The sequence below is a fragment of the Coffea arabica genome, chromosome 5e (assembly GCF_036785885.1).
Source record: "Coffea arabica cultivar ET-39 chromosome 5e, Coffea Arabica ET-39 HiFi, whole genome shotgun sequence".
In the NCBI taxonomy this organism is placed as follows: Eukaryota; Viridiplantae; Streptophyta; class Magnoliopsida; order Gentianales; family Rubiaceae; genus Coffea; species Coffea arabica.
The window spans coordinates 51937602-51955421 of record NC_092318.1 but is presented as its reverse complement, the minus strand read 5'-3'; the positions used below and the strand labels follow the sequence as shown (position 1 = coordinate 51955421).

General features: G+C 36.6%; 3 protein-coding genes across 6 annotated transcripts; all 3 read right to left on the bottom strand.

Moving 5' to 3' along the window:
* Positions 1–637: 637 nt before the first annotated feature.
* LOC113688070 (uncharacterized) lies at positions 638–4191 on the bottom strand. 3 transcript variants are annotated; one of them, XM_027205709.2, is made up of 6 exons: positions 3865–4186; positions 3238–3392; positions 2564–2823; positions 2307–2429; positions 1562–1852; positions 638–1028 (listed from the first exon to the last, which is right to left on the bottom strand). In XM_027205709.2, exons 3-6 carry the CDS (start codon positions 2810–2812, stop codon positions 822–824), a joined length of 870 nt encoding a protein of 289 aa, XP_027061510.1. In that variant the 5' UTR covers positions 2813–2823; positions 3238–3392; positions 3865–4186; the 3' UTR covers positions 638–821. The 3 variants fall into 3 exon arrangements, with proteins under 3 accessions (XP_027061510.1, XP_027061511.1, XP_027061509.1); XM_027205710.2 differs by having other exon boundaries at positions 3258–3392; XM_027205708.2 differs by lacking the exon at positions 3238–3392 and having other exon boundaries at positions 3865–4191.
* A 1152-nt stretch (positions 4192–5343) lies between these two features.
* Positions 5344–11131, bottom strand: LOC113688620 (uncharacterized). Of its 2 annotated transcripts, XM_072049213.1 has the most exons (13): positions 10896–11131; positions 10681–10794; positions 9418–9528; positions 9272–9334; positions 9079–9192; positions 8842–8991; positions 8453–8530; positions 8152–8373; positions 7986–8072; positions 7605–7724; positions 6611–6703; positions 6243–6457; positions 5344–5640 (listed from the first exon to the last, which is right to left on the bottom strand). In XM_072049213.1, exons 1-12 carry the CDS (start codon positions 11064–11066, stop codon positions 6398–6400), a joined length of 1383 nt encoding a protein of 460 aa, XP_071905314.1. In that variant the 5' UTR covers positions 11067–11131; the 3' UTR covers positions 5344–5640; positions 6243–6397. The 2 variants fall into 2 exon arrangements, with proteins under 2 accessions (XP_071905314.1, XP_027062301.1); XM_027206500.2 differs by lacking the exons at positions 5344–5640; positions 6243–6457; positions 6611–6703 and having other exon boundaries at positions 7639–7776.
* A 2997-nt stretch (positions 11132–14128) lies between these two features.
* LOC140006738 (uncharacterized) lies at positions 14129–15332 on the bottom strand. Its single transcript, XM_072049212.1, has one exon. It carries the CDS (start codon positions 15089–15091, stop codon positions 14885–14887), a length of 207 nt encoding a protein of 68 aa, XP_071905313.1. The 5' UTR covers positions 15092–15332; the 3' UTR covers positions 14129–14884.
* Between the last annotated feature and the right edge of the window lie 2488 nt (positions 15333–17820).

The window sequence follows — 17820 nt, the reverse complement described above, 5'->3', positions numbered from 1 at the left end:
TTACGGGTATCTCATGACAGTTAGCGGACGTGAAGAGCGGAATTTAGGCCTTTTCCCAGGCATCCTAACTAGAGCAGATCTTTTCATTAGCGTACATTTTCAAGTATATCAGTCTCTTCTCTTGTTTGCTGCTAAGGATGCATTGCATTAGTCAAGCGCGCCATTACTGAACTTGACTGCTTTAGATGCAGGCAGCATTAGCAGACCTGAATTACCTTTCCCTCAATGACAATCCCCCAAGAGAGAGATAAATTGGACAAATTGAACTAAGGACCAAAGATGAGGAAGCGAAGTGTAGAAGACCAGCTATATGGCTGTTTACAAGGAAGCTCTGGAGTAAAGAAACAGAAAGGAAATGATTGGGAAAACAGACAAGGATATTTAAACAGAAATATTGTCAAATTATCCCAAGTCCCAATCTCTTATGTTTAATTATCTGCCTCATTTTTCATTAGTAAAGGCAACTGTTGACGCCTATTAGTTATTGAGTAAATATCCTCATGATAGAAGCATTAAAATGACAGAAGGATGGCGAACACCACAAATATCACCTTCACCATCTTACTTATTTCTATTCTGCATCCAATAATTTATTACCAACGCAAGAGAAATGTAAATAAAACTAATTAGCACAGTATAATCAGGAATTAGAAATAATATATTGCAATCCCACTACTCTTGCTAAGATGCTGATGGTATCCCAAATTAAGGGTAATATCATCTCCAGCTTAAAGATAGGCAACATCACAAAAAATCTCCAGACAAAATACAGAGAGGAACTGAGATGCCCCAAAATTACCTTCAAAATTTCTTTTACTCATTTACTCATTTTTTTTGTCTCCAGAACCCGAAACTGAGTAAGTACGGTACGGTTCAGCACTATATGCATGCTGCTGAACAATGGAGAAGAAAACCATCTCCACAATCACCAAGACATTCTGAAGAGCTTCCTGAAGATGCTCCACATCAAGCCAGAAATGAGTAGATTTGATTATGCCAACGGACACAAGACCACTGAGTAGCAAACCCTGCAAAAGCGATAAAATTTGCTGGCTTAACAAATATATGGAAACTAGATAGTTCATCACTTGCAAAAAGGAAAGTAGAAGGTATGCTATGCACTTCCTATTCAACCACTCAGTTGTACCCTGTCCGAGCTCATTACATTTAAGCCTAATTGTAGCAGTATCGCTTTCTTTTGTATATTTATGCTCAAGTTGCGCGGCTAATTAGCACAAGGTGTGACAAAGAACAATGACATGAAAGCAAGATGCACCAATGCCACACAGAAAAAATGGCTGTCAAAACAGGCTAAGAGGTGTCCTAGCAACTACTTACAAGCCCCTTGAAGAACTTCCACAAGTTACTTGTAATAGCCCCAGAACATTATAAGAAGACAAACCAGACTAATTACCAGCAGTACATTACCAAATATGCCCATAATTATAGACAATTGTGGAAATAGTCTTTCTTCCATGCATGATAAAAAGCAATATAGTTTGTTCTCCATTTCAAACTAAAGTTATGAGCAACTTTATGACAGGTACTGTGGCAAGCTTACCTGCCAGAAGCAGAAGAAAACAATCCCTTTTATACATAAGAACTTCGCAAGGGGTTTGTGTGGTGCCAGCTCTTTAGCAAAAACGTGGTAGAAAACCACAAGGGAATACAATGCCAATGAAACGGATACATTTAGAATCATGGTGAATATCCAGCTGACCCAATCAGGATACCAGCCAAGCAATTGAAGAGCAATCATTAAGACGGAGCACACAGGGCGAAGGACAACAAACTGCCACGTCCAATTCTTGAGAAGCTTCAGTGAATTATGGTCCAAACGGGTAGTGTGAGGCTGCAATAGATATAAACAGCAGATTAGGCATGTGACATTGGCCATGAGATCAAGGAACAATAGATAACCAAGTGATAGAGCTCAAGTGGCCATGATCTTCAGTGCCTTTCGATTGGCATACGGAGCTTAATTAGTCATACTGACAGTTTATAATTAGTGACTGTAAACAATCATGGGTGTGTGGCCCTTCAGAAACTGACTCATCTTAAGGAAACAACTATTAAACAAGAAAGCAACCCATCGTGAGCTCTACATCTAATTGCTAAAGCAAGAGATACAGTAACCTTTTGCACAACTTGTTATTTTTTCTCATCCCTTGCAAGCAACACTCAGCATACTTATTTTTAAAAAAGATCTGCACACTCAAACCGCGTTCTTCACTGTGGGAAAGATGTTTCTGCCAAAAACAAGCCAGGACTAAACAAAAAATTGAACTGAAATCAAACAACCCTACCATAAAAAGTGTCATTGGGAAGGAGTGGTGAATCTCCCGTCCTTTAATTTCATCTGGCACAATATTTTTGCTTATCGATATGTTCAAGTATGTGTACATCAAACTCAAGAACTTAGCCATCACCTATGTAAAATGAAAAGAGAAAGTTAGCAAAATTGGAATGAAATGCAGGAGTACAAATGTACCATAGATCCAAGAAACTGAGAAAACAAAACCAGATGGTGGACAATCTGCTCTTTGGCTACAAAACGGCTTACCAGAGCTTCGTAGCACTCTTTGACAGATTCTAAGAAAGTGAAAAATGGTTTGCTTCCAAGAAGATCTAACAAGCCAACATATGAGTCAATGGCATATATGGGAGCCATGAGGATGATGATAACTATGGCTATTTGCTCCTTTGGCTTTTTCCAAGACATGAAGTGTTGCGTCAGAAGCTGTATGGTGAAATGCAGGGTGAGCATAACACATACAGTAGATCCCATGAAGGTGAGTTGACCTCGATCCATTTTGGCTATATCTGTAACTCGAAAGGAGAAAATGAAAAATCATTAGCAGTAAAAGATTTTAGTTCTTGTCAATTACATCCAGAATCATAAATCAACATCGCAGCTGAGGTTGTAATATTCAACATTCATGGCGTAATATAGCAACTAATCAACACTGGAACATTTGATATTCATCTAAATGTAGAAGTATGCTAATCCAAAATTATTTAACAGATCGCTGCTCCATCATGCAACTTTTGTCAATCACTGTGCAGATTTTTGAAAGATACAGAGCCAACAATGCAGCTCAACTCTAGAAAGAAAATTTTTTAACCAGAAATATATCGAAATGCAATGACTCGCTCAACCATGGGTCAATGTTGAGCAGCCTTTAATCTGAAAACCAACGGTGATAACATACACCCAATGAAATTACTTAAACATACGATCAAAGAAGTCTCCTCACGCTCATAAGACCCCGGCTTTCCCCAAAGAGTTCTTCAACACTCACAGTTGCCTAACCAACTACCTCATAAAAGCTTTTCTTGCAGTTCCTATGATTCAAGTCTCGAGCCATTTGCTCATCGTAGCACTTCTGAAACTGCAAAAGGTTCAATTTTTTTTTATATATATAATAAAAAAAAGGGAAGCCAACATGAGCTGGATAATTTCTTCAGGAATTATCCACTTCATTGTGCTTAACCCCAAATCTTCTCAATAGAGCTCAAAGTTCATAAGCTAATTGCAAGCAAAGAACATGATCGGTAACAATAATCACTTAAAATCTTCTGAATGTAGCTCAAGTTTCATGAGTTGATTTGCAAGAAAAGAACAGGATCTTTAACAATCATCAGTTTAAATCTTCTCAATATAAAACATCAACTATGGCACATCAACAAAGTCAACACATTCAGTGCACAGCAGATTTTAAACTTTCCCAGTCTTACACAAGAATCGCTCATTTCAAGACAAAATTTTACTTCAAGTTCTCTGATTTATCACAAAAATGAGAGATTACACGAGCCAACCTCAAAATTGATGTAAAACGGAGAGTTCTCAAGAATTGCACTTACAGGGTTGCCACTTTCCAGCTGCGATTGATCAACAGATGAATGCAATCAAAGCTGAAATGGGTTGATATGATAACAAGTAGATGTGCAACGACGAACTGTGGGCCTGTGCAAGTCTGAAACATAAAATTACTCCTCTACCCCCTATCAACCACTACTTCAGAACGAATTTCTTTAAAAACCCATTTGTACGTGAATAAGTCCAACTACAGCTTGGGAATTTCCGAAAGAAAAGTGGGGAAAACTGACAAACAAAGAAAATTTGGACTTGTTAACGATTGAAAAAACGCGCCTTCAACAGTAGCTGAAGAATCGTATAGCAATCGTAAGCGTCGGTCCCACCCCACGTTGTACTCCTGAATCCTGAGTAAGTACTCGCGGTATTATTTATTGTTGCTGATCTCGAGACGTTATTTGGACTAAATCCGTCCCTTCTTCTTACTAAAATTTTAATTACTCCCAATTAAGTTTCCTACTTTCAATCATGTCCTTGTTTGAGTGAACTGACCAAAAGAAATGCTCAAGGCAGATCGATCCAGAAGTTCAAGTTGACTTGAGTCGCGGACTCATCAAGTTTACCGTATTGTTACTTTTTTAACATCTATTACATTACACGTGTATAAATGATCATATTCTAAAAGCTTTTACTTAAAATTTAAGTTCGACTACTAATTATTTGAGTTTAATTGGCATTAGGTAGCTGAGAACTTTGATACTTTGATAGAAATAATTGATTCAATACAAATGTAACGTTACTCACTGAGGAATCTGTGGTTAAGAATTGATTCAATATTACATGGACCTATTCTCACTTCGGAACTTTTAAAAGGGAAAATTTTGTAATTATGCAAAACCTGAAGGGAACCGATCTAATATTCCCTTTTGTCGGGGATCAGGGACGAATACAAATGAAAATGAAGGTTTTCCGTATGGCTGCAAGAATCAGATTGAAGATTTGATAGAGATGCTGCATGCTTCTCATTTTTGGGCACGTCTTGAAAGGAACAGCGGGGAAGACAGCGATCATTCAACCATTAAGAGAGTATTATACGCTAACAACAAAGCAAAAAGACGCTACACGAAACCAAAAGTGGACCATATGGAAGTCTGTCTCGAGTATTCATGCTCGTTTCTTTTCCTGAATTATTTGCTACGAATTCTTGAAACAATTTCCTTGAAAATGTAGAAGCAACTGGAGGGATTTGATTAGATTATCACAGGTAGATAGGAAGCCAATCTGGTTTACCAAAAATGCTTCGAGTCTTTCTTGAATCTGTGCTTCACACAATTATAAGTTTTGCTCAATGGTGTGATGTTGACTAAGTGAAAAGTGTGCCTTTGATGATGTGCTAACCAAAAAAACTTGACACAAATTGGACCGGATTTATAATTACTTTCTGGAGTTTGTAGTAGGATAACGGAAGTAAACTACTACTACAACACAACAAACAAACTTGAAACCAGAAGGGAGATTTTTTCATGTTGAAACAAAATTGGGATACCCCAAATCTCCTGCATTATAATTTGCTAAAAAATTTTGCTGCCGACACATTAACATTTCTAGGAGAATATATATCTTTAAAAAAAAAAAAGAGAGAGACAAGTTTCTAGAAGAATGTGTGGAGACAAAATTGAGCATATGCTGCAGAAAAATATCAAGAAAGGAGGGGGTTTTGGGGAGGTGGAGAAGAAAATAGAGACTGCCAGATTGTAATTATCCACCACCTGAGATATGAATATCTCTTGAACATTTTGTTGCTTCATGAAGCAGCCACAACCCTGACAATTTTAACCAGAAACGAATCAAACAATAACTATTACATGCACAAACAGTCAAAGAAGATGCCAAATGGATCCAACATCCATATCCCTTTCCATCACACTGCTTAAAATTAAAACTTTCCTCCATGAACTATTATTCCCGTCTCTGTTCTCAAGTACTATTACCATATTAAGGGTACACGAACCTGTTTAATTGGCTTCTTTCTTAATACCAAAAGAGAGAAACAGGCTTTATGCCAGAATCAACACTTATTCCCTCTTGTTACCAGATATAACAGGGAAGCAATCATGTTTATCATGTAACATCTAAGGTCATGGTTACCCTATAATGTTGCCACCCAAAACCAGCATAAAGCTGGGCTAAGAGCTAAAGACAGGGAAACAACTTTTCAAAATTGGTAGCTAAAGAACAATCAGATAACCACTATTTTCCTGCCTCTGCCAATATACTCAAAAGACTCCGACCAAGTTTATGGTTCTCCCACCGGTAGAGCCTAAGACATATAGAAAGGTCAAGCCCAAAATTTAGATGATTAAAACGATCATGAATCATGTTTTAGAGTATTGCACGGCAGAAAATTATTCATTAGGTCCGTTACCTTATTCCAGCTGATTGTAAGATCACGTCATAACAGCAAATGAACAGTCCTTTTTAGGCTGGCTGTCATTTCATGGCCACTTATAACCTCATGTGGTATACCAATATGTCGTGATCATGCTTCAAAGCACCCTTCTTAATTATTCCAACTCTCTATCACAAAAGTTTTAAAACTTCCCCTAAAACTAGTCCCCATTGTGTCCAATGAGTGCCACCCTGCATTGAAATTTATTTGAAGAAGCAGTTTAGCATTCCATGATTTGTAGACGTTTTAAACAAAGTCAAATGTTTCAAGGCTGCTATATCTTAAAGGAAATGTCTCCAGTTTGGTATCCCAAAATGAGGATAATGGAGGTCATGTGCACCAACCTGACAAAAAACACAGAAGGGCTCCCGTAATGGCCCATCGCATGAGAGTTCACTTGTGCTCCCATCAACGAACGTCCCATCAGCAAAAATCACCTAAACCATGAGTAATTGTCAGAGTTGCAGATTTCTTTTTCAGAAATATGTCAAAATGATGAACCGAAATCTTAAGACACCATAAGTGGATGTATAGACTATATTCCTGGATTTGGTAGCAGATTTACTGCTTACACCAAAAGAAAGAATGTCTATAAAAGCCAAGACGAAATTTTTCTTGTTTCTTATTGAAAATGCTACAAAGGTCATCATAAGAACCCATTATGCCTATATCTGCAAATTTTTTTAAAATTTTTTTTATATATCTGCAAAATTTACAAATGTTTGGATAACAAATTTTTCCAAAAAAAATTTTCGCTTGCATCATAAACATATTTCCCAATCCACCTTTTTATCGCACATACATCACATCACAAAAAAGTGCTACAGTAATTATTCCAAATAATTATTTGGAATAATACTCTATCCAAACAACTTTTTTCAAATATTGGCACTTAAATAGTGCATTGAAATAACATAATAAATAAGAGGAAGATTCATATAAAAAATACCCAGAAAAGAAAGTCAGACAAATTATATTCGAAGCTGAATAACCAGAATACACCATAATATTTATGTGGTCTCCTGAGATTTTGGGAGGAAGAGACATTGGAAAAGAACACATTCAAGGAAAGATTTGATCTGTTTTGTCACGACTTTGTTTATGTATGAGCTACTTTGGGAGCTATGGCAATGTGTGGTAAGTACGAACATAGCATTCAACTTAAGTGCACCTAAGACTGGAGAGGTAAATAAAATAAGCCAATTGCAGATTCACAGCATTTTTGTTCACCTGTTTTCACACATTTAAGTAATCCCATTCAGCAATGTGCTTGTACAAACCCTATACTAAGTCTCCCTGAATCAGTTCATGATGAAAAAGACAGAAATTGGCATTTACCTCCGACGCATAGCCGGGAGTTGCTCCTGCAACTGGCCGAGTGAAGGAACCTACTGGAGAGCTTCTTTGCACAGCTTCACAGAAAGCAAGCAGAAGTTCACGGCTTCCAAGTTGCACAGCCTAAGAAGTATCACATGTGCATCAGTGGTGCACCAATTCCTTTCAATCATATCTAGGGATAGAATTATCAACATTAGAGGTCCCATGAATTGTTGCACAAAACAACACTTGCAAATGGAGCTGCTAGACTAGCCGTCGACCATACCGTAGAATTACATGTTTGAAATCAACTCAAAGGTGTGCACTTGAAGAATATGAGCAATCATCTTCTATCACAGATACAACAGAATAGAGATGCACCACTGATATCCATATACAAACCTGCACAGTATCATGACGTGGAATCCGAGAAAGAGGCTGCACCCTGTATCCTTTATCTGTCATGACTTCAGCAATCAAAAAGCTTCCCTTGTAGACAAAACAAACCCATTATTCAAGGTTGGAAAGGTCAAAACATGATATTCACATAATTCGAAAGATAATGCACCTTAACTGCTTCCCCAACCATTTGAGGTGAAAGATATAAACCCTGAAAAAAAGTTCGCATTATATCACCAGGTGTTGAACCACAATCAACACCAAGTCCTGGAGCTGAGAGACGAGCTGCTGCTGCTTCCACCCATTTCTTCTTACCAGCAACATAACCACCACAAGGAGCGATTGTTCCACCAGGATTTTTTATCAAACTCCCAGCAATTAGATCTGCACCCTGCCCTCAGTTCACTTAATTTACTTGTACCTCAACAAGAATGTAAATGAGACGATTAAAAAAAAATCTTTCAACTTACAACCATAGGAGGTTCAATATTCTCCACAAATTCACCATAGCAATTATCAACCATGACCAAACAGTTAGGGTTCTGCACCTGCACGTACAAATCCTTCATGAACAGGAAAACAAAATGAAGAGGCTAACAATGGAAAAGTTCAGTAAGAATCTTAAATAATTCACGGTTTAGCAAATCTACAGGAAGATTTAGCTCATTCAGGCAATTGTCAAAGACGTCAAGAGGATATCACATTAACAGTGTCAATGTAACTCCAATTTAATTTCTAAGTGTTGCAAGGACACAATGATAGGACTTATGCTTCACATCCTTACTCATCGTTGATAGCTATTGATTACTTGGTCCACAGAGTAGGATCATATCATCTAGTGGAACTTCTGAAGGTTTACCTTGATAATGTCTATGGCCCTTCCTATCTCAGTAACACTCAAACTGTGACGCCATAAGTAACCACACGACCTCTGAATGAGTGCACATTTAGTCTTCGATTTTACAGCAAGCTTAAGTGCATCCCAATCAAGGCTGCCATCCTCCTTAAGCTGAGCATGGTCCAATGAGTAAAAAATCAGAAGAATAGAACTTTACAACATGCACATACGTGCATGAGAACGAGAACAGCAACATACTGGGACTTCTCTATACTCTATTCCAAAATCTTTCAAAGAGCCCACTCCATGAGAGTCCCTGATTCCAATAACTTCTTCTAATGTATCATAAGGAGCACCGGCAACTGCTAGAAGCTGATAAATAAATCAACATAACCGTATTATGATTTTGGGTTGAGACTCAAAAACAAGGAAAAGAGAAAGAACTGCTAACCTCATCCCCAGGCCTCAGGAAGGCAAACAAAGCACAAGTAATGGCATGGGTACCTGAGAAAAACTGATGAACGAAAACATTAACAGAATTAAGGAACCAATCTAACATGGAAGCATACAAATATTAACAATCAATGCAGGGTAAACCTGTGCTCGAACAATGGCAGATTCAGCACCGAAAATTTCTGCAAAAACTTGGTCAAGGGCTTCACGTCCTCCAGCTTCTTCATGTCCATAGCCAGTGCTACTACTAAAGTGCTGAAGCAGGTGCAAGATGTACAGTTAATGCCAATAAAATGGTTGGCAAAGTCAAATTAACTTCGTGGAATTTAACAAGGACAACAAGTGCCCATATGCTGGTGTTTCCTGGTACTCGAGAATAGAACGATTGCCATGTTTGCTAAATTTATCTTGCAGTCATTTATAAATTGTAAACATGACAACATCGGTAAGCTGCAAGTTGCAATTTTCCAGTTCCGCCTCAGCAAAACCATGTGTAAGAGGCATTGTGTAATGGTACAATTCCTATTTCTGAGTTATTCAAACAAATATTGATATTTTTATTCTATATTAAAATATTCGTAATGTTTTCCTTAGCTTCCACAAATACTGAAATCATTTTCATAGAAATCGTTACAAAAAAATCAACTTCTCTTTTCCCTTCTCTGGTTCCCACTCAGCACCTCTACACAAGAAAAATACAACCAAACTTTTGACTTCAAAGAAGATTTTAATATTGCACCATAAATTCCCGTAATTGACAATCATGGCACTGCCTCAGGCAAGTACTTGAACAGACTGCTCAATTTGATGTGTGCTGACTCTTTCCGTATGAAATAGATGTAAACTTCCCTGATTTATAACACTTTTTCTGAAGATTCTCATGACGACAAAATAGATTGAAAGACGTGGATTAAAATTCTACAAATGTTGCCAATACTTTTGTTTTAGCCCATTGGAAAAGAAAAAAGAAAAAAGAGCAGACTACACGTCCAATGAAAGGTGGAAGAGGTCTTTCTTAATCAGAGAAGAGAAGAGAGGTCGATTACTAGGAATTTGGCTTTAAAATCGACAACGTGGAGCAGAGAATTCTTTCTAATCGAGAATATGACTTCTGTTAAAGAAAGAAGAAAACAACCAACTAGGCCAAATTTAAGTTAAGATAAGCTGAAGACTTGACTTTATTAATTACCCTCACTCAAGCTTCAAAAAAATGTCAGTTGTGTCCTAATCTCTGATTACTTTGCAAGTAACTATACTATAATCATGCGCCAAAATTCAGAAAATAAACCAGAACAGTATGAGACATAAGCATCATTCTGCATTGTGGCTAAAATCCCACCAAAATCCTCAAAAAAAAAAAGAAAGGAAGAAGAAGAAGAAGAATGAAGGAGAGCATTTTCTCCTTACATGAGATCCGACCCGGACATTTTGAAAAGCCTTGAGAACACGAGCAGTATTGCGGGCCACCAGATTATCCACAGCTCTGAACTCCGAGTGCAACGAATCCACTGCTCTTTCAACCTGCCCATTTCAACTCATGACAAATCAAAAGTAGCATTTTCTTGCAACGAGCAACACATAGTTGCTTCAAAGTAATTGCCTTTTAGTCTAAATTATTGTACCTCAGGGACAAAGGGGTGGTCGGAAAGATGAAGCTTGGGAACTGAGAGCCGGCTACTTATGCGAAGTGGAAGACCAAGTATGGGCTTAAGGGGTTTAAGGGGTTTTAGAGTTTGCTTTGGATGATGAGCTGGGGAGGCAACAGCAGCAGCAATGGATAAGGCCATCATCATCTTCCCCTGTCCAACCAGAGTACTGCTGATGCTCCGTTTTGATCACAGAAAAAGTTCTTGTTCGAGGAAACCATAAATTCTTTTGTACCCCAAAAATAAGTGCTAATCCAATTTTTGTTTTGGGCCGAAAGGGCGGGTCGACAGATTGGGCTTGGGTATGCAAACCTTTTTTAAAAATAAAAAATTTGGGCTAAGTTATGTGTTAAAATTCAGTGTGGTCGATTTATCTGTAATTTTACTTTTTGCAGTAAAATCTGCAATTGAACACAAAAATAACGACTGATGAAATAAATTAATATAATATATATATAATATACATAATTGAAATATACATATGAAGTTGTTTTTGATATAATGTTTGGATATGGTATTTTTTGAGTTGTTTTGGAAATACACATTTACTGTAGCATTTGGAATGTGAAAAACAGTTTTTCAAAAACAGAAGCAAAAACAAGGAATCCAAATTATGTGTTAAAATTCAGTGTGGTCGATTTATCTGTAATTTTACTTTTTGCAGTAAAATCTGCAATTGAACACAAAAATAACGACTGATGAAATAAAGTTCTTCGGAATTCGTCTGATTTTGACACATGACGTGCACAACGGTGATCATTGTGTAGCCTCACATACGTAGTTTAGCGATTGTCAATCAATATATATTTGCATGAATGATGATAACATAGACAATGACTAGATTAAATTTCATGATGCTCTTTTACATTAATTTGGTAAAAGATGATTTAACAATGCACTAGGGAAATTTGACAAATTGATTTTTTTCCTTTGCTCTTTCAAATTCTTCTCGTAATAATGCTAAAATGACAAATTGAATTTTTTTCCCTTTATTTTTCAAAATCTTCTCCTAATAATGCTAAAACTCCATTTTTTGGTATTAAAAAAATGATGCACATATCACACCATCAATCGTGTATATGACATACATTGTGAATGGTGGTTTTTGCAGGGTTCCAAGTTGACCAAACTACTCGAGTCAAACTCACGAGTAACTCAGTCAACCACTCGACTCAAGTTTGATGTTAATCGAATTCGAGTTACTCGATAATACATACGAATTGAGTTCGAGTATTATATTCCTAAGCTCATATGTTCAACGAGTCTAATTCAACTTTCTATATACATACATACATATATATATATATATAGACACACACATATAATTTTTTATATGTAACAATATGAAACGTCAATTATATCCTTTCTTCAAAATTATATATAAAATACTAATTTTTATTAGGTAAGCACGATTAGACTTTAAATTCGAGTAAGAGGAATATGACATCTAATTCGAGTTTGAATTTGACTTCTCAAAATTCCACAAATTCGAGTTCGATTATTTTAACTCGAATTGAAATTAAATGGTGCATATTCAAATTCGACTTGACTTGATGAAACCCGGTCCCTCGTCAACTAGGAGCCTTGGGCCGGAGCGTTACATATCGAATCCATATCAAGGTTGAAACTAATAGCAACTCGAGCAGTCGGTGACAATCCATGTAGATATGTCAAAAACATTTAAAAACCCGAAGTCCGTCTCATTTGCTGCCCAAGCCAGCATTAATCGAAAATTGCAGGATCAAGATGGTTAGAGGAGTCGGGTGGGAGGCCCAAGACGTCAGATGATAAAAACTAGTACTATTAATCTATTTGTCATATGTACGTTTGGTATTAATTTTGTCGAGTTGTAAAGAGGAATTAAGTACTAACACGTAAGAATGACAGCCTATCCTCTGATACAAGACTAGAATGTAGGAGAAAGTTCAAAACGTTAGCACCGCCATTCACGTGAGCCGCTCTTTCTGATAATTTTCCTCGAATTAATTTCTTTTTGGGTCAAGTCAAATACACATTTTATTTTGTCACTGGCCGTTTTTGAATTACCAAATGCTACCAAAAGTCTCTCCTTTTTTTTTTTTTGTTCCTTTTTACTCCTCATGTCAAAGAATTAACTCAACTTTCTTCTTTTTTTTTTTTAGTTTACTAATTAATAATAATTTGTGTGTGTTCTAGATTGTTAGAAAGTATCTTCTTAGTGAAAATTTTCTATAGTTTTACCCACTGATAATCATTTTGCGATGTAGGACTAAGTTGAAGAAAGTATAAATTCTATTTCCAAAACCGTCAAAAATATTCGAATATGAAACCACATGATGAGATAGTTTCGAGTGAAAGCGTGACTTATTTTTTTAACTAAACCTTGAAACGAAAAAGTACATCATATCTCTTGAATTTAGTAAATGTCTGTACAATCCCACCTCCAAGACGAAGACATGGAGTCTAGTTCTGACATATCTTGCTGGTTTGTTTGGAGATGATATTAGAAAAATTTAGAATGGCAGAGTTTCTTGACAATGAAATTTGTCGTTTCCTTCCTAATCTTGGGAGGAAAAAAAAAAAGCTCTGTCAAGCAAATTTTAATTTAATATCAGCGCTGGAAAACTCCACAACTATAATTAGGATTTTAGGTTTGCGATGGGGACCAAGCCAATGCTCCAGCCTTCTAAACAACTCATGTTTGTACGAACCTTAACGCCTAAGCCTAGTATATACCCGTTCCATTTTGATAGTTCTATTTTCCTTTTTTGTCTGTTCCAAATTGTAGTCCACTTTCCAATTAAAGAATGTAGTTGTATTTTAATTTTTCTAAAATGCCCTTATTCAATGTAAGTTATTGTTACTATAAACCTACCCCATTTAATGAGAGTTGATTCTTTTTTTTACCATAAATTCAAGTTCCCATAAAGTTGTACTCTATTTAATGTGAGGGTATTTTAGAAAAATAGCAATCTAAATTTACTTTTCTAACAAAATTAACTACTTTTTTTTAAATTGTGTGAAAAAAGAAACAGAACTATCAAAGTGGGACGGAGGGGGTATCTTACACGACCCTGCCTAAATCATAATGGCATTCTAGATGGTCTTCTGTGCTTAGATTCGGTATAATTAAAGAGAAATTTCAATACGGTGGTAATTAATAACATTTATGATGTAGAATTATAAAAGGGAATAATAAATAAATAAATAAATAAATAAAAACACAGAAGGGAGAGAAGAATATATAACTAAAGCACATTGAAATCATGTTGAGAAAGGGTACAGGCACAGCAGTTCATTGTTAGCTATTCAATTCAAACCTCAGCACTAACCGGATAAAAGGTGTTGTTGAAGACATTATAATGGTATTTGGATTAGTAAGTATACTGATAGTATGTTGATACAGCAAAAAAAAGCATTGTTGAGAAGGTAAACCTTTTGCTCTTGTATTAACGAACCACCATGGTAAAACCTGAGGATGACTAGTATTCAACTGTCAAAATATTTCTCGAGGTCGAGGATTGACACTTTTCTTCGTTTCCACTAACCCAGAAATTAGGGGGAGCAGAAAGAAATTTTTTGGGTAAATATGCTGATCAGGGATTAGCAGATGAAATTTCTGATACGAAAAATAAGAGATAAAGAAAGTACTTATATGAAATACAGATATTGGTTAGGGGGAAAAAAACAAACAAAAAAAGGGCCCGTACTTCTCCTCTTCTCTTCAACTCAAAGTTTGAGAACATCCGGCAAACTGAGTATTAGATTCTTTCAGTGGGTGCTGTACTGTCCAAGAAACATTCCTCCTTATTCCCCTTAACGCGATGCTTAACCCTGAAGTTCCATGATTACTAAAGAAAGTAGCAGCTCGATGTGACTTTCCAAGAATGATCAGCATCAATCTGATCATGATCACTTGGCTTCTAGCTCAATATACAAATTGTGCACAAGAAAGGCACCCGCACCACAGGGTAAGAAAGAGTTGTTTATCTGTAGGATTTGAGAACGGCTCCACAGAAGCTGCATATGATCGCCTTCCAAGATTTCCAATAAAATGGAATGTAACAGAATCTCGTGGAAGTTCGCATTTCGGCCACGCTTGCCCCGCGACCGCACCGCGAACACGACCCTGCCACCGGCTTGCACCGCCTTACCATCCTCTTCTGATCCACCAAAAAGCAGAAGCAAACCATGGAAGTCGAAGTCGATGACGGGTAGAAAATGATGAGTTTTGAGGTCTCTGTCTTGAATTGCTTTCGGTGCTGGTCACAACTCAAAGAGTTCAATGAGGTGAGGGCCGGAGGCTTGGAAGAGAATCTGTGGTCAATAGCACTAATATTACTATGTCGTACTTTAGCATTAGCAGCACATACATTTTATTTTATAGCGCGGAGGTTCAGTTCCTTCCATCCACCTTTTATACATATTTTAATCCGTTTTAACAAATCCAAAACTCCTACATAGTTACATATAGAAATCCGTAGTTGTTTTTTTTTTTTGTTCCTAAAGAAAAGATTAAGCTGAATTTAGCTCGAGTCACTATTATAGATTAGAAATATCCCACCAATTTAATGCTTGCATACGACCTCGAACGAGAAATTGACTTAACGTTATCAATTAAGTTAATTTGTATTGGCCCTAATTGCTACTACTGTATTTATCAATTAAGTTAATTTGTATTTGCTCTAATTGCTACTACTGTATTTAATACTAGTATTGTCTATTTTTTTCCGTCCAATGGGCACACACTTTCTCCTTGAGCACATAAATCAATCAACTTTCATAACCTAGACAATTCATTTAGCTATACCACACACACACTGATTCAGCCTCTTATATCGTGTGGAGTTAAACTTAGTTGCGAAGCCTACTACTTGGTCTACATATTTATTGGTGATGGTATTAGTTTCAATCAAAGCTCCTGGGCATTGCAAATGACAGGTTGGTTATACAAGTCGGCAAATGGTATTATGTTATGTAAACTACTCCTAAGAAACGTCGTCCAACCGCGGGATGATTGGCCAATCTCTCGAATTTATTACGTATGTAGGGGTTGATGATGCCCGTTCGTCCATGATAATTTGTTCATGTAGCGGGAAACCTACACAGGATTCACTGTTCGGTGGTGGGAGAAAGCCACGTGTCACATACAGTTGGATGTTGAAAACTTGAAATCAAATACGTACCCCACCCCGGAATGTAGAACCATGAAATGAACAGAGACATGTCACATATACATATGGAGTATGGACGGCCACCATTTGAAATAATAAATTGGGAAAATGACCTGTTTCATCCCTTACATTTCACAAAAATATTCTTTTAGTCTCTCACTTTTAAAATGAAGCAATTTCATCCCTGACATTTAAAAATTAAAACTATTACATCCTTGAACCCAATCTTCAATCTGAATCAAACCACCTATCAACCTGATTACAAATTTTGGAGGTATAATTGGTAGATCACTTGGTTAACTCAACTTGAATATAACTCAACTTGAATTCCTACATTGTCATTGTATACACTGATAGTTTTATGTACCTACCATATCGTTTCAATTTAAATTTAAACACCAAATTTTGTATTTATGATACACATTTAGACTCGCAAGCGAATATACTAACGGTGCATGAAAAGATTTACCCAAAAGAAAAACCCGACTATTCCAAAACAAATAATGGCCTTTATGTTATAATATTTATTTTTTTTGGTTTGATAAATGTCATGTGAATATGATGAAATTGACCGAATGACCTATCAATTCTATCTCCGAAATTTATTATTGGATTATTGGATGGTTTTATTCAGATTGAAAATAAGGTCAGGGATGTAATAGCTTTAATTTTTAAATGTCAGGGATGAAATTGCTTCATTTTAAAAGTGAGGGACGAAAAGAATATTTTTGTGAAATGTGAGGGATGAAACATGTCATTTTCCCTAATAAATTATACTAGTAGTATGCCTTTATTCTTTCAATTTTCTAAACTTGAAATCAAATACGTACCCCACCCCAGGAATGTAGAACCATGAAAGACATGTCACATATACATATGGACGGCCACCATTTGAAATAATAAATTACACTAGTAGTATGTCTTTATTCTTTCAATTTTCTCCCCCTTTCATTAATGCTACACCGAGGAAATGATCAAGAATATCATCAACACCTCGATTTTCTTTGTCCCCAGCAGCATATAAAATGATACCCCTGAAAATTAAAGTTGAACTTTCTTAATTTCAACTATGTATTGCCCTGCAGCTTTCATCACTTGAAAGTCTCGAATCCATCCGAGCTTAACAACATTAATGCAAACCTGTCAGCTTTTAGTAGACGAGTCTAAGAGGAAGAAGGAAACTGAAATGCCCAATTTGCCTACTGCCTTGCGTCATGTGTGCTAGAAAGAAACTGTTGAAGTTTCAGTCCCATAAAAGAAAAGAAAGCAAAGCGCGCGCGCGATTGAAAAATATATCTAACTCATTTATTGCACTCCAATCCTAAAATGGGTCGCAAGTCAAATGTTTACGCTACTAAGATTTGTGTTCGATAAAGTGAATCAAGGCGTGGGGGAGTAATCTTTCCATGTGAACCATACAATTAAAGTCAGCATCGACTGCTTTTCCAAGTCTTTAATGTTGACGAAAGGTACATGAATGAAGGGATTGCTAGCGGTGTTTGATTTGTATTGTTAGCAAAATTGGCCTCTATTACCCAAACACACCAAAAAAAAAAAAAAAAAACTTATGTCTCACCCCCACTCAGAGGGGAAAAAAAAAAGTCTCGCTCACTAGGATAACAACTTCTTATAGATCTGTTGATTATCTACTAGAAAAATAGCAAAGATTATAGATCTTAAGTTTGGGACTTACACCAAGATTTATGAGTTTGTCTAGTAGTAGACAACTTTCAGTCGTTGATTTTACT